General features: G+C 40.4%; 1 protein-coding gene across 1 annotated transcript; it reads left to right on the forward strand.

The window, feature by feature from the left end:
* The first annotated feature begins 287 nt into the window (after positions 1-287).
* nkrf (NFKB repressing factor) lies at positions 288-23,287 on the forward strand. The gene is made up of 3 exons (XM_039766102.1): positions 288-732; positions 15,663-15,787; positions 20,498-23,287. Exons 1-3 carry the CDS (start codon positions 527-529, stop codon positions 22,624-22,626), a joined length of 2,460 nt encoding a protein of 819 aa, XP_039622036.1. The 5' UTR covers positions 288-526; the 3' UTR covers positions 22,627-23,287.
* Positions 23,288-24,150: the final 863 nt, after the last annotated feature.

The following is a 24,150-nucleotide window of genomic DNA, read 5'->3' on the forward strand; positions in this document are numbered from 1 at the left end:
AATACTTGAAGAAAAGCCGCACGCACACAGAAAAAACGCGCAAGCTCCACACTGAATCAATCCGTAATCAAAATCATGTTCTTGGAGCTGCAAGGCAGCAGACATAATATTTTCCTCAATTCTAAATTTATCTAGTCGTACGTGCTACCTCAAATGCTTAGTCCCCCTTTACAGGACACATGCAGCGATGGCTTCCTTTTAAAACACGCCCAGTAAACGTTAGCGCAAAACGTATTGCGTGACGACGCCAGTCAATACGTTACAATACGCTACGTTTGCACGCCTCCTTCGTATGTGCCTTTTTCTTTCTCGTATTATTTTATAACTTGTCATGACACACCAAAAATTACCCAAATTTCTCAAACCCACAAAAGTTCAAGAACGTTTAAAATCTTTTAATTGCGCTTTTGTTGACCGGTGTCTCGATCTCCCATGATGCCTCGGGACAGCAGCAGCCATGCTGGTGGTCGCGGTGTTTCGGCCGGCTCAACATCAACGGAGGAAAGAGGATTAAATAGTTGGAACTATGGCTAGCCACGTACTCTCTTTTGCTCGGTCTGATCCATCTCGTGCCTTGGACGTAGATGTCTATCGACTGTACTCTGAGAGCGACAAGCAATGGGCAGCACGAAGGCACTTCATCGTCAAGCATGCGACAGACTACCGGGCCAATATGGACCAGCTGCTATCCCTGTCCATGGTGTGGGTTAATCACATCTTCATGGGGTGCAGGTAAGGCGCCGGGACCCAGGACCAACCCGCATGGCCCTAGCGCTGTTTCTGCTGGTCTGTGGAGCCATTCACGCTGATGCAGCTGCTTGTGACATGTGAGGGTAGTGCTGTCCTTCTGCAGTGTGTGTGTGTTTGTGTGTGTGTGCGTGCGCACGCGCGGGACGGTCTTATCCATACTCCTGTTTAACCCTCAGCTATTACCAGGGATCGATTTAGTAATGCGGCTTTAACGGAAAGTCATTTCTCCTGTTTGAGAGGCCAAGACGTGTCGAATCTGATAGGTGCAAACAGTTGGAACGAGGCTAGTCAAGAATCAGTAATCAGACCAAGTATTATGAGAGTTTTTGGTTTTAAGTTCGATTACCATTGTCGTCGAATCTTGGTTTTTAGCAGTTGTCTCCTTGCATCGAAGAGCATGATGAACATCACTTAGGGTTAGTCTCCTGTATCTGTGGCTTCAAGAGTCCTGTAAAAATAGCTAGATGAGTGCAACTTCTGCAAAACATTTTATGGTAAAGACGTTTGCTATTTAAGAGCTATTTTACTATAATATTCATATTGCCAGTTTGATTTTAATCTTATGTATAAAATTGTCTCTTGACGATACTTGAACTGCAGGGCAAACTTAAATAATTTGGTTGGAAAGCTGTTTAAATACCAGTGGAACAATGGTGTTTCTGTTTTAGTGCTATTGTGAAAAATAAATTATTACTTAATCTTAAACTGTTATAACAAAACAAAAAATTGATATCCATTATTTGCAATTTTCCATATATATGCACAGTAATCGGGTGTATTTTCATAAAAAGCTCAATTTGCGATAACAATATATGTGTCTGCATGTCTTTCTGTCCGCACGAAACAATTCAGCCATGTGTGGACGAATGTTGTTGAAATGTATCACGATTATTCTTCAAAGAAATTTGTTGAGACAGTTCAATTTTCATTGTAACATCTTGAACAGATTGTGCTGTACACAACTTTAAAATTTCATAATGTTTCTTTGAAAAGCATTGGCGAATTTGCAGACTTGTCAGTCTTAAAACAAAGAAAAACTCTGAGTGACTTCAACCAAGAATTGGTTTACTGTTTCAATTTTAATTTGATGGTGGCTATATCAACTTGTATACTCTGTATATTTTCCTCATTTTCACCTCAAATAGCTGCTACTGACAGCAAACAGATCACCAATACTAGTTAATGAAGCAACCGGCAGACTGCGTGCAGGGGTAGCATGCCAGCAAAGCAAGCATTTTTGTAAAATATTTAGAACAAAGCTTGTGAAATTCTAATCAACCACTCCCCATACCCCAGCTTTCCCTTTTGTGATGTAATATGCGTATAACAGCACAGTCAAAAAAACTCACCAGAGGGAAAGATTAAGAACTTGTGCTAAATTTGAACAGCATCACAATGAGGATCAAGAAGTAGACAAAACCAGAGTATGGTACTGACATGTATTTGTCTCGCTTTAAGCACTGTGTGAAATTCTATGTGTTCTCTTGTGAAAGTGTCCAACCCCAATCACCCCTGAGATGCCAAACTGATGATGATGAGATAAAGCTGGCATTAAAAAATGAGGACGTGACTGAATCTGAAAATCCGGTCACCCTATAATTTATCATCAGAATGTCACATTCACCTGATATCCATAATGGTCACTCATTGCAATAAAGTTTGCCTTGCACTTCTGTTATTGCTTAACATTTGTCTGAATAGCTTTGCAAGTGTTATTTCATAAAAAAATATATATTGGCCAGACATGCTCAAGCAAAGAAGAAATTAATTATATTTTTTATTTAGGTTATGTTAATTGCCAATTGAAAATTGTGGTTGGGTATGTGAATGAGAGTGGTGTCTGTGATGGGCTAGGGTCTTGTCCAAGCCTGTTTACAACCTTTTTCCCCAGTCATAGTGAGATCGTTTTTGGCTTCCAATACCCTGAAACGGATTGAGAAGGTTCTAGAGCAGGGGTGGGCAAAGTCAGTCCTGGAGGGCCGCAGTGGCTGTAGGTTTTTGCTCCATCCAGTTGCTCAATTAGAAAACAATCCTTGCCAATATTTCAGTTACATGGCCCGTTAGTGCTCTAACCCATATCAGACCATTCTCATATCCTAGATTTTTTTCCTTTCTAAGGATATCATCCAAATGATTTGAAGTCTAAAATGGATGAGTAATACCCAATCTTTCACTTTTTTCTCTTCACTTCCCTTCCAAGTATTTATTTAAACCAAACAGTACACAATAAATACACACATGTATAAATGGTAACAAGCTAAATGGAGAAATGCTGGTTTCTATTGTCATTTGCATCTTATTGCTAATAAGGAGCCATTAAAAACCAAGAATACAGCCATTTAAAACTAAAATAAGCAATTTGGGCTCAAAATCTTAACGACCGAGACAACTAAAGTGAAGCAGAAGTGTTACTAGAGCAATAAGTGCTTCTTATTAAGCAACTGGGTTGGAACAAAAACCTGCAGCCACTGCAGCCCTCCGGGAATGACTTTGCCTACTTCTGTTGTAGAGCCTATCCACTGAACTTAAAATCCATTGAGGACTACAGTGGCTTCACAGTTCTAAAACACACTTGAATGTTACCCATGCTTACATTGTCTTACTTTTTAAGGGGGGGCCGGGTGGCGGGCTTATACAAGTTTGGTGTAGTATGTGAAATTGTCTCTGTGCTGGTCTGCAAAGGAGGAGGACGCTGTAGGCTTTTGCTAAACTGCAGGGTCTACAGAAGGTCCCAGTTTGTGAATTCTGACCACAGACTTGTTGTTGCTACTCTTAGGATCCAGCTTAGGTCCAGTAGGTTACCACCTACTAGGAAAACAAGCCTGGACTCCAAGACCAGGCTGTTTCTAATGAGTTTGCACACAGTTCGTGTCAGGAACTTGCAGATTTGGGTACGACTGCTGATCCTAATGTGATGTGGGAGACCTTCCGTGACAAGACCCTGAAGGTTGTTGAGGGTTGTGTTGGTGTTACCGGTGTTCCCAGAAGGAGTTGTTTCATCTTGCATGCCACCCTGGATATCATCGAGAGGAGTCGCAGTGCACGGCTCAATGGCAACTCTGGTCTGTACTGGGAACTGAGGAGGATGGCTGTGAAGGCTCTGAGGGCAGATAAAGAGGCGTTTGTTAGAGGAATCTGTGAGCAAGTGACACACCATCTGAAGGTCTAGCAACTCGCGTCCTGCTTGCAGAGGAATTGAGGCATTACGCACATCTGAATCTGTTCCTCGGAGAGTTGCAGTCAGGGCAGCTGATGGAATGGTCCTTATGGATTGATTGCAGTTGTGACCCGCTGGGCTGGCAACTTTGAGCAGTTGTTCAAGCTCATCCTCTGGCTAGGTTGTTGGATATCTCTGGGTCCACGGTTCTTGAGGCTGATCCTCCAATTAGCTGTGAACCACCCAGTCTCACTGAGATTGCACAGGTGGTGAACCAGCTGAGGGGGGAGGCTGCAGGGGTCTGTGGTATCTGGGGTGAACTTCTCCAGGCTGCTGGTAAGGCTGTCCTTCTGGCATTGCGAGCAATCAATCTTTGCCTCCATTTGGGAAACTGACATCATCCCAACTGACTGGAAAACGATACTTGATGTCCCTATCTGGAAAGGGAAGAGTGATCGCATGGATTGCAGCAGCTACAATGGGATAACACTGCTCTCGGTGCCAGGTAAGGTCCTTGCTAGAATTGTCCTCAGTAGAATCTGTGATCACTTGCTAACCTACCAGCGACCGGAACAGTCTGGTTTTACACCTAAGAAGTCTACCATCGACTGCATCCTGGCACTGAGGGTTCTCATAGAGTGCAAATGCGAATATCGGCAGAGTTACTTTGCAGCCTTTGTCGATTTTCACAAAGCGTTCAACTCAGTTGATCGAGCTGCCCTGTGGGACATTCTAAGGGTTCGCGGGATCCCCTTGAGTTTGCTGGATATCCTGGCCGGCCTGTACACTTGTACTGTGGGTGCTGTGCAGAGTGGAGGCAGGACCTCTGCATTTTTCCCAGTTGATTCTGGGGTCCATCAGGGGTGTGTTCTTGCTCCTACTCTGTTCAATGCTTGTATGGACTGGGTGTTGGGCAAGGTCGTGGGGTCCAGTGGCTGTGGGGTATCTGTTGCTTGAGAGACTGAGTGAGGAGTCTGAGTGTCCTGGATAAAAACCACTATCCAGGCCTTTAATGACCTCTTGGGCACAGCCATCAACAGTGTGTCTGTTTGTGGAGTGAGTTTTGATCTTGTTGAGAGGTTTACTTACCTTGGCAGTGACATTCATGCCTACGGTGACTCTTCCTATGAAGTCAGTAGACGGATTGGGAGAGCATTGGGGGGTCATGAGGTCACTGGAAAGGGATGTGTGGCGCTCCCGATATCTATGCAAAAAGATGAAGGTCCAAGTCTTTAGAGTCCTGATGCTTCCTGTCTTGCTATATGGTTGAGAGACATGGACGCTATCCAGTGACCTGAAACGAAGACTGGACTCCTTTGGTACTGTGTCTCTCCGGAAAATCCTTGGGTCCATTGGTTTGACTTTGTGTCGAATGACCGGTTGCTCATGGAGTCCCGAATGAGGCACATTACCTGCATTGTGAGGGAGCTTCAGTTACAGCACTACGGCCATGTGGCTTATTTCTCCGAGAGTGATCCGGCTCGTAAGACCCTCATTGTTGGGGACCCTAGTGGCTGGACCAGGCCAAGGGGCCTTTCACATAACACCTGGCTGCAGTAGATAGAGGGTCATTTCTGGAGGGTGGGACTGGACTGCATGTCTTCCTGGGGGGTTGCAAACGGGGATCCCAAGTTGTTTCATCGTATAGTGGGTGCGACAACGCACTGTACCAGTGCATGCTCCACAACTTGTCTTGACTTGGTCTGCAAATCTGTTTTTGGCTCATTGTGCTAGCTTTGTTGGACTTACACATTATAGTCTGTCTCTGCATGTCTGGACACCCATGAGTGACTTTCCTTTAAAAGTGGGTGGTAACTATTAGATGGGTTACTGAGTGTGGTCCAGTATAATAAACAGGATGTCTCAGGCTCACCGATGGACTAGGTCAGGGTGCTGAAGGTCCCGATGTCCCTGCCTGTTCAGGTAATTTGCATAAATCACACAGGATTTTGGATAAAACCTAAATTGGAGCCTGTCTTGGACAAAAAAACTCAAAAAATAGAACCCAGCTTATGAAGCACTATAAGTACTCAAGTCGAGGGGAGTGTAGTTGATTTTTAGTGGTTACAAAACTGGTTTGATTGAGGGGAAGAGCCTAGATTGATAGGATCTCCCCCCTCAGAAATCAGCCATTAAGGATAGATCCTCAGTAATGGAGGAGCTGCCTGGGTGGTTCTTCCAGAGAAAGAAAAGTCTGAATAGAATTTCGACGTACATTTCGGAGGCAAATATGAAATCCCTCTATAGCAGTGGTACTCAGCCTGCAGCTCATCAGAGGACAGTTGCAGCTCTTTCAAGTCCTTCTTAAGAAAACAATCTTTAAAAGAAACATCTTTAAAAAATAATAAATAGAACACATTTTCGGCTGAATTCATTTCATTCTCATTCTCGCACATATATCTATTACTCCCTTACCCCTCAACAGCCTGAAAAACACAATCACAGTTTACCTCAGATCTTACACTAGGAAAACTAGCATGAGCATTGGGAAACTTAACATTTGTGGCAACCCCCGGTATTCTTAAATCAAGATACAGTAACTCCCAGGCTGTGCTTTATCTTTATTTACTTCAAATTAACATTATATACGTTTATTAAAGTTACACCAGCATGACCACCATGAAAACTATAAACAAAAGAAAATATATACATTTAACATTTTGCACACACATTTGTCCATTTCACAGATCAGCATTTGTCTTCCGTTATCTTCTCACTTTTAGTTAATACAGCAAAGAAGCCGAAACGGCAAGTATACTAACTCGTACATCAAATTAAAAATAACAAGTACACACTTGAAACAAAAATACACCCTGTACAGTTCAATAACTTAATCAAATAGAAACATAACGAAGTTCATTAGCTTAAACATAAACAAACTAAGTGTTCAAGGAAAAAAAAAGAAAAAAAATAAGTAAAAGGTCACTACCAGTTTCTCCAGACAACCGGTATCCCACCATTACATTACCTATGTATAGAAAAATTTTGCAGTCATTTGCAGCATTTAGCAAAACTGGCTAAAGAACATAAGAAGTGCAAATATGAAGAGGAATACCGGGCATTTAAAGAGTACTGGAAACTCGAGTTTTTCTTTGTGTCAGGCAGTGCGGGAAAATGCACGTGTCCGCTTTTTGATAGTTATTTTGTAGTTTAAAAAGCCCAATTTGCAGCACCATCATGAAACTAAACATCCAAAGTTCAGCACCAGCTTTCTAAAGGGTGGACAGCTATGGGCCGAAAAGCTGGCAAGACTCGGACACAACGGAACTGCTCAGAAAAAAGTCTTCCACACTAATATTATTGAAAGAGCAATAAAGGGTCTTACAAAATCTCACATGAACTGAAGAAAAACATGAAGCCCTATTCTGATGAAGAATTGATGAAGCAGTGCAAACTGGTTGCCTGTTCAGTGCTTTTTCTTAACAAAAAGACCTGGAATGAGAGGCAAACAAATTTAACTTTCAGATTCTACTGTGGCTAGGTTCGAATCCCGTAAATGCCAAAAGGGACTCCGCTCTGTTGGGCCCTTTAGCAAGGCCCTTAACCTGCAATTGCTGAGTGCTTTGAGTAGTGAGAAAAAGCGCTATATAAATGCAAAGAATTATTATTATTGCAAATATTCTCGACGACAAACTATCATCTGCAGAGTTTGCCAGTCTTGGAATGGACAAAAGCCTGGATGTCAGTGATACTCCACAATAACTAATCTTTATCTGAGCAATCACCAGAAAGTTTGACATTACAGAAGAACTGCTTGACATGGTTCCACTGAAAAAAAACAAAACGATAGGTGTGGTGATCAAAAATGCTGTACTGTACATTGCTGGCAAAGTTTAACATTGGACCAGAAAAAAATCACAGTATTTACAACAGATGGCGCTCCAGCAATGCTTGGTAAGAGAGCTGGGGCCATGGCTTTGCCAAAAGCGACACTGAAAAATGGAGGAGTTGCTGAGGGCATTTTCTCATACTACTGCATTGTGCATCAGCAAGCCTTATTTGTGAAGTTCAATAGTCTGAATGATATGATGGCAAATGTAATTGAAGTAGTTAATTATATCAGGGCCCATGCAAGAAACCACTTGAACTTTAAACTGATATGTGAAAAATTTAATTTGGTATTGCACATTAAGATTAGATGGATATCTAAAGGACGTATGTTTGCATATTTCATGGACCTGCTTGAACCACTGAAAGCCTTTATTGACAGCCAAAGGGAGGCTTCCAGATTTTCTTTTTTTGATGACAAAGAGTGGGTACATTCTGTAGATTTGCTATATGACATTACACAGCACTGAATTAACTTAATCTCAACTTTTGGAATTTGGCGGGGCATCTTCCAGACATCTCCAGACTTGGAAGGCGCATCATCTCAATATTTCCATCCACATACCATTGTGAAGCAGCTTTCTCTGCACTTTCAAAAATAAAATGCTGACACCGAAACAGATTGACTCAGCAGCACACAACAGAGACCCTTCAAATTGCTGTTTCTAGTGTAGAACTCAACTACAAATCCCTTGTGCAACAGAAGGGGTGTCAGAAATCACACTGTGAGTGAGGTAAGTACAATGTTGCTCTTCTAATAACCTCTTCTAGTCCAAAATACTAATGTAGGCTTCAGTAGAACTGAAAGTCAGTTTCCTTTTTCTTCAGCAGGGAATGAAGGAGCAAGACAGGGGAACGTCAAAGAGAAACTGTCATTCAGCAGCAATGTGCTGTATGTTACCTGCTGTTTTGGACTGTGAAAAATGATTGGCATTGTGCTGTCAGTTTCTTACCTGCTGTTATGGGCTGTGATGATCAGCAATGCTGTCTGTTATGCTGTTATAGGCTGTGAAGAACAGCAACATGCTGTTTTTTTTGCTGTTATGGACTTAAGCACGTGGAAATCATTTAATAATAATTTTGAAACTATGCAAGTAATGTTGGAATTTGTGATTGCAGTGATAAATTACAGTTGTTACATCATACCTTAAAAACATAAATGTATTCTAAAATGCATAATGGTTTCAGGGACGAAAAGGGACGTTTTTGGCTTGCAGCTCTTGCAAAAATATTTTTTTTGTCATTGTGGCTCCTGAGTAGTGCACAGTTCGGTACCACTGCTCAATAGCATCAATCTCCATGTAGTATGACTTGGATATCTGACCAAATAATAAAGAGATTTATTTTATTAGGTGAAACAAAAAAACATTTTAAATGCAAAACAGGGAGTAAACGCTGAAGTAGTTGAGGCCAAAGTGTAAAATTCCAAGGCATGGCAGAGAGTGCATATACTTACTAATTGTGAGTAGCCTGGGCATTCTTTTGGCATTTCTCAAAATTTAAAATCTAAACCAATGCAACACCTCAAAGTAGCGCTTACAGTAAAGGTGGTGGCTTTTTTGAAATGCAGTGAGCAAAGTTGTTAACCTGGTCTGACAGAGAGCAAGCCTCTGATTATGAACAAACAGTTAACAGTAGAAAAAATCTTCTAAATAGAATCCATGAAACATATAAACGTGTGTTTCGTTTGCGTAGGGCACATTGCTTGTGTTAAAAAAAAAAAAAACAAAAAAAAAAAACATAGCCCAATTAAAGGGAAGGACCTTTCTGTAAAATCAAACTATAAATTACATTCAAAGACATCAATGAATTAGTAATAAAAAGGAATGATCAGTTGTCGAAGGTGCTGTGTGAATAACTAAATTAAAAATTAGAAATGCAAACATTCCATGCCAGAATATAGCCACAACATTTTACCACATAGTTTATCGATATACCAAAATGCTTATCTGAACTGTATTTGCTGCTGTTATGACATATAGTGTGCTGTTATGCAATAGTCAAATGATAGGAGGATATCATAGCAGACAAAACACACTTCTCAAAAGTCTGGAGCCAAGCACCTTCAATGGTCTATGTGTTTGTGTCTGTTGCTTCTGTCGCTGCACTCATTACAATGTACAAATGGACTACTACTGAGCTCCTAATTTGATAACGTAATTTTAGCTTTTTATTTTCTCTGACACTTTTTTTTTTTTTTTTTGTTCCTTCCCTGCAGCCAGACTGTTTAAAGTGCAAGGACTGGAGGAAATTGGGGACGAGTTTTTAGGATGAAACTCTGGGGTTGTAGCCTCTTTAGTGGTAGCTTTTCAATGAGTTTGTCCCCAGACGTGTATTCTAATTCATGACAGACATTATTAGGTAGGTAAGTTAATGTTAACAATAGAGATTTCTGCACACATGGGCATACCAGAATTTACATGCTAAAAATTCCACATCTGCAGAATACAGACAAGTAAAGAGTTCATGTCAAGATATTATAGTTGTCTTTATCATAGATTTCATGTGTTTCCACTACTGAAGTATGTTTTGTATTTGACTTGCATGTTTAACAAATAAATCCCTCTATTTTCTATCTTAATGAAGATTGCTGAGAACCATTGACTACTAGCATTAGGTGCAAGGTAGGAGTCAAATCTGTACCAGGTGCTAGTCCATCATGCACACGCAAATACTCCCTCTGGGCCTGTTTAGAATTCCCCCAAACCTAAGCTGCTTAACTTTTGAATGAGCAGTTTGGAGCATGCAGACTGCACTTGGGCAATTTTTTGGTTGTGGTGTATATCCAGCACTGTAGAAATCTAAGGTTTCAGGAACTCCGACAAAGTGACCATTAGGTTCTTGGTCTTCTGTTACCATGGCCCTCCTCCCATGATTTTCTTTCTGGCTGTGTACCAAGCTCTAGGAAGTGTTGTGGTTGCTTCAGACTCCTTACATTTAAGAATTAAACTGTGCTCTTGGGAACACTGAGTGCAGCTAGAATTTTTTATGTTATTTTTCACTTGCTCACCTACCAATGACCAGAGCAGTGTGGCTTTAGGCCTAAGAAATCTACCATTGACTCCATCCTTACACTCCATGAGGGTTCTCATGGAGCACAAATATAAAAATCGGCAGAGTTTTTTTGCAGCCTTTGTTGGTTTTTTCATAAAGTGTAATAGTAATAGTGCATACTCCCCAACCTGACCTGATTTCTGAAGAATTAACAGCATATACTTCTTTAGGTGGGTTATCAGTTTTTTTCTGAGGCCTGCTTTTTCCAAGGGTAAAAGAAAGTTACTTAAGCAATATCATGTTGTTCAAGTAAGTAGTTCAGTATTCATTATGCAGACACAGTAGTATTGGTGATTTATTATTTGCAGTTGTGGGTAAGTAGTCTGTTGGTGAGCAGAGACAAACATAGGGGGTGTTCCCTTTCAGCATGTCACTGTCATTTAAAGATACGGTTGATTGGAGTGGTTAGGGCATAAGCAGTTCGCCACAGAAACCATCATAGATGTTAGCATCTCACAGATAAAAAAGGTATTTCTTCAGTGATTACAGCAGAGTCAAAATGAAGTTTAAAAAGTTGGTAAGGCACAGAGGATGAAATTTGGTATTTTAAATCTGGATTGTGAGTGCTGCAGAAAAGAATCCTATAAATAAAAGGAAGAATAGGCACTTATTGCATTCCTTAAGAGACATATATGACTTAACCAACAGCTCAAAACAGACAAATGGGCTATGGAAAATTAAAATACATAGCAAGAGTAGTAAGAAAAGGCACAAGACCTGAAAGTCGGCTGGCAATGTAACAAACAAGGAAGGCTTTTTATCAGTGATGTGCACTCTGCCACAACAGCAGAACTGAGTAATCTTGGCAGTTGAACACTGTCACTCACTACCGTACTGCTTGTTCTTGTCCATAGCAACAAGTGGCAACACAGCAGCTGACAAGGAGGTGGCACTTACAATGTTAGCTTGCAACCAAGAACAGACTTTCAGTGAGATGTGTGCAAGTTGTATGTAATTACATATTTAATGTGCATTTTCATTTTGCGTGATTTTTTTTTTTTTATTGAATTTCATGTCACTACAACCTCTTCTTTGTCCATCCCTTCTCTTATGATAAATAAACCTTCAGTAAGGTAACCATTATCACACTCATAACTTTAGAACCCACTGTGTTTACTACTTATTTCTCCTCCTTGTTAGTTAAGATATTTGATTGGTGCTTTAACTCATTATTCACGGTATACTTGCCACCAGTCAGTGAGAATACATGCATAACTATTACATGTTACCATATTTGATGTGTTTATCATGAAGGTTAACTAAATGGTTTATATAATGCGAAGCACAGTATTTAGCTTTGGGGTCCAGTGTAGTATTCATGTGTTTGCCTGATTTGTGCATGGGTTTTGCTGTATATATGCTGCTCTTTTCTACAGCCCAGAGATGTGTGTGTGTTTACTGGTGACTGTCCATTGCCACCATTCAGTGTTGTTATATGCATTTTAGTCAGAGTTACCAGGTCCTTCAAAAAAAAGTATAGCCACCATTCTCTGTGTTTTTCTAGTTGTTCGTGCCAATTATTCTATTTCTTCATAACCCCACCCTGTTTTTTCTTATGCTACATGATCCACTTTATTATAGCTGAATGTAATGCTTTTGGATATTTGTTTTGAGTATTCAGATTTAAATGGTTGTGATTGCTTGGTTTCTTTGTTACTAAGATCATTTGATGTTAATGGTGATGTTGTCACATTAATATTAACCAACCCACCCAATCCCCTCCAAACCAGAATCTTTTTTCAAATATAATTGATTTCCTGTACCTGCTTTGCTTAGTCCTGGCCTGTGGCATTAAGTGCCCATCTTAATCACATTACGACAAGACCACTTTTATCTATTTTTCTAGCTAATTTAATTTCTGCAGTAGTGCTAACCAGTTCATCAGTGCTTATGCTTGACTATTACTGACAAAGGACTAAGCCTTATCAAGCCTGTGTTACGTGACGCCCATGGATTTGTTTTTCTAAATTTGTCAGAGGTGAAGTTGCACAACTGAACCCATTTTTGATGAAGCGATTGCACATGTTGTCAACTCCTAAATGTGGGCCACACGCTTGCGTCTGCAGCTTTCCATAGCAATAGATGAACGTTTCCCTTTGCTTACTATATATGCATTACAGATTCAGTTGAAATTGTTTTTATAATGAGTAATCTCCATTTATGATCAAAAATGATGATTGTATTCATGCTACCATTCAAATGTCTTCGATTCTTACAAATTTCCAAATGAAAATCAACACCTTGATCTCTCTTTTTTTTTTTTCTTTTCTTACTTTTAACTAAACGTTTCATTTATTTGTTCTTTTTTTTCTTATTTTTATCTAAATGATACATTTATTTGGGTAGCTGTTAACTAGGTTGTGAATTGCAAGGCTTCCATTCTTTTAGAACCACTGGTGGTATCTATATCTTTCTGGATTTCAAAAAGTTTTTTTTTTAATCTGTGAAACTGCCAACTGAAACTTGGGATCATGCCCTATAACTAAATTAAAAGTTTATATAACAACCAAAAAATGACAAAGGAAAAGGTTAAATAATTTATGAACAAAGGCTAATAGACTATTTTTCAAAGAAATGGCTAAGTATAAAGCTCACTGAAGAAGGTGAAGGCAAAACATGGGGCTGACACAGCCACAGTGTTATTGCTAGCATGTGTCATCACCACACGTTAAACTTGAATATTCTGCAAATCGGTTACTTGAAAGAAAATAGCCATTAAACTGTAAAGAACCCTTAAACCAGCATACAAAGGGTTCTTGAGGACATGAGAGCCATGACAGCAATAGGCAGTTGTTGTAGGGGGAATGTGGCCTGCACACATGAATGTCGTATATCATTAAAAAAATGTAGAATGTCTGCTTTTATGTGAAATTTGAATTATCTATCTGTAAAGTTGATGTTTAAGCTGACAACTAACATGCTGCCAGACAAGTATGGACAATTATATCAATAGCCGTTCCTTTGTCTGAGATGGCACACAAGACTCGCATGTCTTTGAAAAGGCATTCACCATTTTCACATGAAAATTGAAACCTCTTGATACCTAAAACTAATCTATGGTAACTTAAAACCAGATTTACCTATGAACCTATAAATGTGACTTTGTTGCTGCTGACTTGCTTAATCAGATGGAGTTAAAGTGGGCACAGTCTTATTGATGTTTTTAGTTCTTGCCCAATGATTTGACCAAGGAAACATTGTACATTCTAGGTCAGTTTTGGAATGTTTTTGCAAAACTTTTAATCTGCTAAACTTTAAAGTGGATATATTTTTGTCAGTTTTCAAGTTTCCAGTGTTGTGTACTTGACTAAAGATGCAGTTTCGTCTACCAGAGCTTATATGTGAAGATTTGTGCGTTTTTAGGAGTGTGACACAGTTTGAAGCTGTTGCATGACTGGAAGCCAGCAGCTGCAGGTCTAACAGAAGGAGCTTATGCTGTCACGTGTTTAGCTTTCCTATTCATTTTAGAGGAAGAAACATGAAAGCTAAAGATTTACTTAACAAGCAGGTTATTACCCAAGCAGCATCAGCCACTACAAATATGAATGTTAATGCATTCATTAGCTTTGCTCAAGCCACAAGTATAGAAACAATTTTATCCTTTGAACCGTAAGCAACAGTGATGCTTATTTTTTGTCTGCTTCCTGTGGTCTCAAGGTTTCTCTAGCACACTTGGTTCAGTCTCACTTTTAAGTCTACAGTATTCTATAATTACAGTTTTCTCAGGTCACACATCGTGATTTCCTGTTGTTGGCATAAAATCAGTTTACTGCATTCTAGTGATCTGTTAGCTGTTCAGTGAGATGAATGTGTTCTTTTTCTTGGGGTTGGTCTTTTTTTCTGTATGTTGCTTTCCTTACAGAGGCTGAAGCCTGCGCAACACCCACACCCATATCTGTTAATGACCGTCTTCCACAGCTCAAAGAGTTGAAGTATTCAAGTCTTTATTACAGAACACACTCTAGGCATTTGGGAGTCTTGTACAGAAAGCAAAGTAAACCCAAGAAGAGTTGATACAGAGAGATTAAGGAGCTAGTATTTGTATTGATTTGTAAAGGAAGGAGTTATTTGCCATTGGCTTCAAGGGTGCACAAAAATCCAACCTTATGGTTTAAGTTTGTCCATCAATTTTGGTAAAACTAATTTGTAGTCACCCTCCACTCTGAACAAGGAGATAATGCAGTCCAAGACCAGACGCCTCAGTGTCTGGGACGTGCCAGCAAGTGTGTAATGTGATTATGATGGCTTAGTGCTTTATCAAAGGAACAGACCCAGTTGCTGTCTAATGGATCAGCACACTCGCTCCCACAGAAGACTACTCCTTTAGTTTCCTTGTAAATTTGACTTTGGCTGAGGAGGGTTCGTGTTAAATTTGCACTCGGAGCTGCAGTGAAAGTCATACTTGCCATGCTACTTACTCCTACATACCCAATTGGACAAACTTCTCAGGCACTCCTGGACAAAAGTGGTCCACTTTGATCTCATACATCTGAATCATAAATATGTACAGGCAGCTGCAATAATTATTGAGTATTTATTAGTAATTGCATTTTAACTGAGATTTCAAGTGATTTGGAAAAGATAATCCATTGATCCTATTAGAGCTGGCCTTTATTTTTTTTTTTTTTGAGTCAATGAAAAAATAGCAATAATGTATAAATTAATCCTCTGCATCTGAGAAAAGCAAGAAGGGAATAAGAGGAGAGGAAGACATGATGGTTTTGACAGCAGAAAATAAGCGAGATGTGCATCTCGGACTACCATCAGGAGGCAGAAGTGAGAATGAATTAAAGTGAGAGGAGGTAAACTTGGAGCTGGGAGATCCTTTAAGAAGACTGACCATCACTTCTACCTCCCATTTTATTCCCATTAGGTACAACTCTGAGCTGCTACAGAAGGTCATATCTATGGCCGAGGGCATTGACTTGGGAGAGATGCCATCATATGAGCTAGTACCAGGTTCTGCTACAAGAAAGAGGACTGCCACTTCAAACAGTAGTAAGTACAATTTTTCCCTATCGTGTTTTTGTTCTAATACATTGTTTTCTTCTTTTGCCACTTCAGTTCGTTTTGCAAGCTTTGTGTTCAACAGGAATACCCCTCATTTTAGTGATCTGAGGGAATTTCAAATGACTTTATTACCTTCCTGTGTATGCCACAGGTGTACATGTGTCTGTACGAGTATGGATATATTTGCCTATAAGGCAATAAGTGACAAAATGACCCAGATACTGAATTGAAGCCATTATAATGAAAACTGTACATAGACCGTGGAACCAGGGGGTGGCACAGGTTTTGTTTTTGCTTATTCCTGGTTAGCCAGTGATTACAGTAAAACTGAAGCAGTTTCACTTTGGTTGTCAGTCAAATGTCTAAATACCTTTGAGCTCCTGAAAATAGGGAGACCATGTATAAAAATGTCTGTCATTCTTAAATGGCTCATACAATATTTTTAATAAACCTCTTACATTAAAGCTGAAAGTCTACACTACAGGTACCTCATGATTGCTTTATTTCAAACCCAAACTTTTGAAAATTGTGTCACTGTCCAAATATTTATGAACCTGACGATATAATCACTTCACTGACTCTTCGGGTTGAAGCTTTTTGTCTTATGATAGGTTGTGTTTAGCTATATTGCATTTCCAGAAGACTCTTGTTTCCCCATTATTTTCGTCTGGACCATTTGCTGAGAAATTCGAAAAAAAAGAGTCCAAAAGGGATGTATAGTTCTGCTACACCCTTTATTTCTACTCGCCAAAAAAACTTAACAGCTCCTAAAAATGTCTAATGAATTTCAAGATTGTGAAATCGCGTCATACAACGTTTAGCATCACTTTCATGAGACTGTATGTGGTTGGAAACCTTTTTATATTTTTTGATGCAATACTTTGCATAACTGACTGAACAAGATGTGGGAGCCAGACAGAGACAGTGGTGATGTGGTATGCGTTGGTCAAATGTCAATATTGGAGTATCATTGTACTATGTACATGTGACAATAAATCTGAAGCGAAAATGTAGTGTTGTATTTAAAAAAAGCCAATACTATTATTTACCTGCATATCGTTTAACTTAGTATCATATTAAATAAGTTTACACTAACAATCAATACTAAGAATTGGTGCTTTTTACAATGTTTGATGTGCTTGCACAATGAGAAAAGTGCTGAGAAAACGGGGGTCACCAAAAAAACACAAGTCCTCAACCAGAGCAGAGCCACAGTGACACAGAATGAAGTGTATTTTTATTTTTTCTGTAGCGCATGCTGAGTTGCTCTTGTTTAGAAGATGTTAGAGAAATGAGGATGGCATGTTTGAATGAGTAAACTAAATTACTAACATATTGTTTCTTGTTGTTAGACATTTATTTTTGTTGCTAGTCCATTTTCTAATCTTATAATTTGATACCAATACAAAGTCATGATCTGTATGAATCCTCATTATAACACACCCAAAATGACCCAACCCAGCACCCCCTAGGGTGTTCCCTCCAAGATATATTACTGGAAATGCAGTAATCTCTGACCTGTATGGGTGTGTATTGTATTTGGGATTTTAAAATCCAAGGTATTTGGTTAACATTAACATAACAAACAGCCAGAAATATGTAAATGTAAACTTCTGTGCTCTCTCTGGCTTTCTTGCTTTCTTAGCACAGCAAACGCAGTGTGGATTATAAAGAAGCTTGTTAATATGTGGCCGATTCTGCCTGTTTTGTTTTGTTTTTTTTGTTTTTTTTGCCATATTTCAACATGTAAGAAACGGGAATAGCCGGGAATTTGAGCAGTGGATGGGTGAGCTTTATTCAGCTAGATTAGATGTATTTTACAAAAAGAAGAATACAACAGTTCTTAGTTTACACCCACATGCACTCACCTTGCATTTTAGCAAACACCATGAATTTAGGCTGGAGTGGTGGCTCGGAGGCTAAGGATCTGCACTGGTATCCAGAAGGTTGCCGGTTCGAATCTTCCCTCACAGCCAAAAGAGATCCTACTCTGCTGGGCCCTTGAGCAAGACCCTTAACCTTCAATTGCTCCAGGGGTGCTGTACAATGGCTGACCCTGCGCTTTGACACCAAGGGGTATGAGAAAACTTAACAAATTCCTAATAAGAAATTGTATAAGGTGAAATAAAGAACAAAAAAAAAAAAAAGCAAGTGACCTGTGTAAGAAGGGGCTATACTTAAAACTTAATTATTGTTCTAATGTGGATTCATAAGTGAAAAGAATATGCAGTCCCCAAATATGAAGTTTGTGTCTTTAATATGAAAATGAAAGCACATAGTCTCATAAAAAATACATACAGAAGTTGGTTAATTATAAATAAGGGGAGAAATTTCACCAAAATTGAAGATGCTAAGCCATTCTGTTCTGCTGAGGGATTTCACATACCTGGAATGCACACCTCTGAAAGGCTTTTAAAATAACAGTAACGTCAGGAGCTGGAGAAGAATGCAGAGTACTTAACTGTAACTGTAGTCACGTTAACTCACAAGAATATCAAAATGTCCATTCAAATTACTCTGTAAAAGTAAATTACTGAAACAACATGAAAAGCACTTGTGGGCTTCCACTTGCATACAGTCACAGCCCCAGCAGGAACAAAGAGGGGGAGAGGAAACTGCAACAGAACAAACAAACCCTTCTGCTTTAAATGCAGCATTTAAAAAAAAAAAAAACTCACAATCTTCTTTTACAAAACCTAAAATATTGAAAAACTTGTTGCACGGTTTACCACCAGTCCACCTTCATGTCAGTAAGAAGACAAACAGCTAGGTGCAAGCACCACAGTCAGTGCTGATAAAGCAGCCGGGGTTTGATGACATTGACAACCATTGCATTAATGGTACACAAGACTTGTACTCCCATATCATGTCATTGCAGGGCATTCTGGTACTTCTTACTACACTCTCCCAGTATCTCAGCCTCACTAGAGTACGCTTTCTCTCTGCATCGCGTGCTGCTCGACTATAACCTCACTGCCATGCAGGTGTATGAATGCAGTTGTCTTTTCATTTTACAAACCAGATTGAATCCTAATTTTTGTGGTTATGAAGACCGATTTTTCAAATGCACACCCAGATCGATGTCTTCATAGTCCTCAAGTCCGCCTCGTTTCAGCCTGTGTAGCAGTAGATATTGATGCTCAGTCTGTCACAGCTGATGCTCAGTTCACCCATTTTGTTACTCGTGTGTTTTCTCACATTGCGTCATGATTCCCAATAAAGACTGTGAAAGAGTTAGAAGAGCACAAGAAAGATTGAAAGGCCATTTCTTTGAATGTAAAGAGTGTAAGTGAGCAGGTGCGTTTAAAAAAGGGAAAAGATCTTGTTAGGGTTTGTTTTGAAAACTAATGTTATTAAAATCATTCTGCCCAAATTTCATATATTTTGGAAAGGCGTTATATAAATGTATTATTTTTGTTATTTTGAGCAAAAATGGTAACCATTTTTGGAACCAAGGAGCATTCTAAAAGTTATTTCCCATTTAAAGTCGTGGTAACTGTGTGTGAAGATTCACGTTAACGAAGAGGTTTTTACTCACTGATTTGCTCTCGCAGAGTCGTAGATTGTAGCTGCTCCTTAATGTGCACACCTTGGCTGTAGCCTTTCATTGCAGTGTAAACTGGGAAATATGTGGACCTCCGAGCATCAAATTAAGGTGGACACTTCATTTGGTGAGACATGAGAAAATACAGCTGCAGAGCAATCACATTGGTGATTGGGGATTTCGAAAGTCGTAATTGTTGGCATGTATTTCTCCCTTGTTCTTCTTTCATTCTTTATCCTGTATTATGCTGTTGGCAGATGTCGCTGCTGTTTTTTCCTGCTTACTGTGTTCTTCGTCACGGATGATGATCAATAAACACAATACTTGATAATGAATTTAATGTAGTGTGTCCAGGACGATTATCAATAGATGGGCTTGCAAATATCGAGATTGCATTACACTAATCCTTGCTTCCCGACAGTAAGATGCTCAGCAGATGTTTTTCTTTCTTGGTAACTTTACTTTCTTGAGTTTGCCACTTCTTCAAATTTGTGAATTAACCAGTGCATATCCGCTCATAAGCATTCGATTAACACCAAGATCACAGTTCCAGCCCCAGGGGTTTGCGAGTCCCATCAAATTGCTGCGCCATATGTGCTTGAAAGCTGCAGCTGTCATGGAATTTGCTTTACACTCGGCAGATGTCGCTGCTTTCCTTATTCTTCTTGCCCTTTCACCTTCTTGATCAGTTTGCCTTAAGAAACCCACAAGCTCGGCTCACATTACCGAAGCTAGCACTACTTCAGATTTGTTGATTATCCAGTGCGTATCGGGTCATAAGCATTCGATTAAAATCAAGACCAAGGTTCCAGCCCCAGTACGGACAGACCTTGGCAGTTTAGTTTGAGTTTTTTCTCTCTCCATTTCTGGTTATCCCACTGGCTATCAGGTCACCACGTTTGTCACTTGTTGAGTTTTTAAAGTGCAGGAGTGTCTGAATGCGGGTACTTGTGCAGCTTCTAGACCAGCATTCCATCAATTCGGCCATCTAGGTCGGCATCAAAGCAGTGAAGCCATCATTGATTCCCCCACCTTCTAAAATAATCTGAAGTCAGTATTGGGAGGGTTATGGGCTTGACAGCAGAGAAAGAAAAAGCTCAAATACTCTGGGTACATTTTACCTTAACCAAAATATGTTTATGTCACCCTTACAGGTGAAGAGCCTGCAAAAAAACAGAGCCTGCAGTCAAAATGTGGTCCTCGGCCTCGGTTCGAGCCTGTCCATTTTGTAAGCAGTACTGGTACTGAAGAAAAGGAAAATGCAAAAGACCTTAAGAAGCAAGGAGAGGCTGCTTTAAATCACTCGGGTTTGGACAATTTGTCTTCGAAGAGTGCCTGCTGTAACCAAACTGCACCAGTACCACCACTGCAGAACTCTTCTCCTTTTATTTATGACAGTTTTGATGATAGTTTCTGTATCCAGGGTGGGAGCACCTCCTCGAACTTTATGACAAAATTACAGCAGGAGTACACCGCCAAATTTGAAGCTCATAAAGCAAAAGGATATGAGTGGATTCAAGACAGCAGAGTAGGAAACAAAGATGCTCACAGGGGCCTGGGTTTTGTAAAGGAGGGGAAGCTCGACGCCAGTGGTAACAAGGACAAGAGGACCAGCACAACTCCGCCAAGCTCCCGGCCACCTGAACTGGAGCTGCCACAGCTTCTGCCTGTTCCAACAGTTATTCTGGAAGACAAACAGAATCTGATCAGAAGACTCTCCTCTGCCGTCTCTGTTTCTGTAAGCGAGCCAGGTACTACAACGCACTCTGGCGAGAACGTAAATTATAATTTCATCTTGAGCCGCTGCATCCAAGCCTGTAAAACGAACCCCGAATATTTCTATGTGCCTCTAAAAGAGATTCCCCCAACAGACCTCCCAAAAAACAGAAAACTTCCAATAGAAGGCTATGCATGTGAATTAAGATGTCAGTGTGTGTACTTAGCGACTGGCTACTCGGGCAGCAAAAATGGAGCGCGGGACCGTGCCTCTGAGCAGGCCTACAAGCTGTTACTGAAGCCAGTGGAAGTGCAAGTTGTTCGGCGCAAATATAAACACACCTACATTAATGACTTTGTGGTATGTCAGAAGGATGTGCGAACTTCAAGTTTTCCACCTGCGTTACGTAATCCTGAGGAGAAATCGACATCTGCTTCTCGAGGCCCAGTAGAACTGGACCGAAGAAAACACTGGACCGAGTTTGTCGTTGTCGAAAACGCACTCGATGCCATATGTATTCTGAACAACTCTGCCGCTTTCAACCGGATGAAGATCGAGTACAGGTTTGACATGCTGGCGTGTTCGAATGTTTGGCAGTGCAGTATCTACCTTCAAGAGGAGTTGGTAGCACAAGCAACGGGAAACAAGAAGACCGCCAAGCATAAAGCTGCAGAAGCCGTACTACAGAAGTTACGGACAATTCAGTCGGGCATTCATAAAGTTGAGATGCCTCAACAACATTTTCAACAACCGGAGCTCCTGCAATCACAGCCACCACTACCAGAAGGCCGCAAACGACAAGTTAATGAAGTGGTCATTCTCGAAAATTCTGACAATGCAATCTGTATTATCAATGACACAGCCCAGTTTAATAAAATGGCCGCTGAATACAAGTTTATAGTTCTACCAGACAGCAGCTGGAAGTGTGAAGTGTACTTGGAGGGTCAATTTATTGCTTCCGGGATAGGTCAAAAAAAAATTGTCAAGCATATTGCTGCAGAGAATGCTTTGTCCAAGTTGAGGCAGACCCAACCAGTTGTGAAGTCCAACCTATGGAAAGATGACGTAGATGCAATCTCTCGCAATCAGATCCGAGGCATCTCATCTGAGGAAGCAATGAAACAGGAGATCAAGGAGGACAACATTGGTAACCAACTGCTACGCAAGATGGGCTGGAAAGGGGGTGGTCTGGGGCGAGAAGGGGAGGGAATTGCCGAACCAATCAAAGTGAAAGAACAGTTTACCAGGCAAGGACTTGGTTTAGAGGTAGAGAGGGGTGGCAATCGACTGAACAAGAGAGACATTGAGGAGATCATCAAGAACTATGTTCATTCAGAACGACAAGATGAACTGCGGTTTTCAACAGAACTGACAAATGATGAGCGAAAACAGATTCATCAGATTGCACACAAGTATGGACTCCGGAGCAAGTCGTATGGCCAGGGGATGCAGCGGTTCTTAATAGTGGGACGAAAAGTTCAGAAAGAACAGTTGATTGATCAGCTTTTACAGGAAGGGCAAGTTGGCAGATATGAACTTGTAAAACCACAGCCCAGTCTGTCATGATTTGAGAGCACCACTGCATTTCTTGTTCCTTTTTTTAACATTATCTGTTCATGGCAGGTTGATTTCTGTATATCCCTTTTTTCCTTGTAGACCATTTTGTCCCCCCAATCATGTTCGTCAGGTATGGCTTAACCAGCTTTTTGTAGATTGCTGAATCGTTGGTTGTGCTTGAGGTATTTTGAGCAGGGAGACCACATGCAAAGGAGCTCCTTGTGTTGCCGCCTTTGTGTAGTATAAAGTGAGCCAGCAGTATCCTGTTATACGCGTCATTTTGAAAAGGCAGCTCCACAGGCACCCTCTGTTTCGCTTTGTTCTGGCAATTTGCAGAGAGCACATGTAGAATTTTCTGTATTTTGAACGTGCTAATATTTCCTTAACAAAGCTCTGATGCTTTAAATTAAGGAGCAGGAGAGACGTGACAGTGACAGGTGTTTACTGTACAACAAATAATAAATGTGCACATCACTGTTCATCAATGCTCGGTTTCTCATGCAGTCTCCTCCCAAGAGATACTTGGTTTTCCTGCTTATGAAAAATAATGAAAGTACAGGAGTCAGTTTGTTTGCGTAAAACACTGCATTTTAACATTGTGTGGCCCACTTTTTTAAAGTACAAGAAATGTATGGACTTTGTTTACATAAAGAATGTCTATGATATGCAACTTTAGTTTTGTGCTCTGTTGTCAAAGCGTGACTTTTCACATACAGTGCCCTCCATAACATTTAGGACAAAAAGCACTTTTTTTTTTTTTCCCTTTGATTCACACCTCTGCTCCAGTGTTTGAAATTCCAAATCAAACAATTCAGACAGAATTACGAGTGCGCATTGCAGATTTTAATTTAAGGCCATGTGCTTTGTGGTCGCAGCATGTCGAAATGACACCTTCTTTACGTGGTTCCCCAATTTCAGGGGACAGCTATGTTTGGGGCACAGCGATGGCAGGTATGTTAAAGCACTCATATTTAGTAGGACTTTGTTGCATATCCTTTGTATGCAATGACTGAAGTCTGTGATTCATAGACATCACCATATGCCGAGGATCTTCTCTGGTGATGCTCTGCCAAGCCTCTAATGTGGCCATCGCCAGCTCCTGCTTGTCCCTTCAAGTTTTCTCTTCAGCCTATGGAAAGCCTGCTGCTAACTTGCTTGGCTAGTCAGGAATTTTCAGTTTAGCTTTGAAAGACCTGGGGCCTCATGTATAAACGGTGCGTACGCACAGAAATGTTGCGTAAGAACTTTTCCACGTTCAAATCGCGATGTATAAAACCTACACTTCGCGTAAATCCACGCACTTTTCCACGGTACCTCATGCCTTGTCGTACGCAAGTTCTCCACTCGGTTTTGCAGACTGGCAGCACCCAGCGTCAAAGCAGTGCTACTGTTCCTGTGTGGTTACACCTTATTTTCCTGACGCGGCTTTATAAATACACTGAAACTAACCACATATTGTTTATTAGTGTAACACATCTGATTGTAATTAACTTGTAACAATATAATGGTAGAGGGAACAGCAATAGTATTCCA

The sequence above is a fragment of the Polypterus senegalus genome, chromosome 10 (genome assembly GCF_016835505.1).
Source record: "Polypterus senegalus isolate Bchr_013 chromosome 10, ASM1683550v1, whole genome shotgun sequence".
In the NCBI taxonomy this organism is placed as follows: Eukaryota; Metazoa; Chordata; class Cladistia; order Polypteriformes; family Polypteridae; genus Polypterus; species Polypterus senegalus.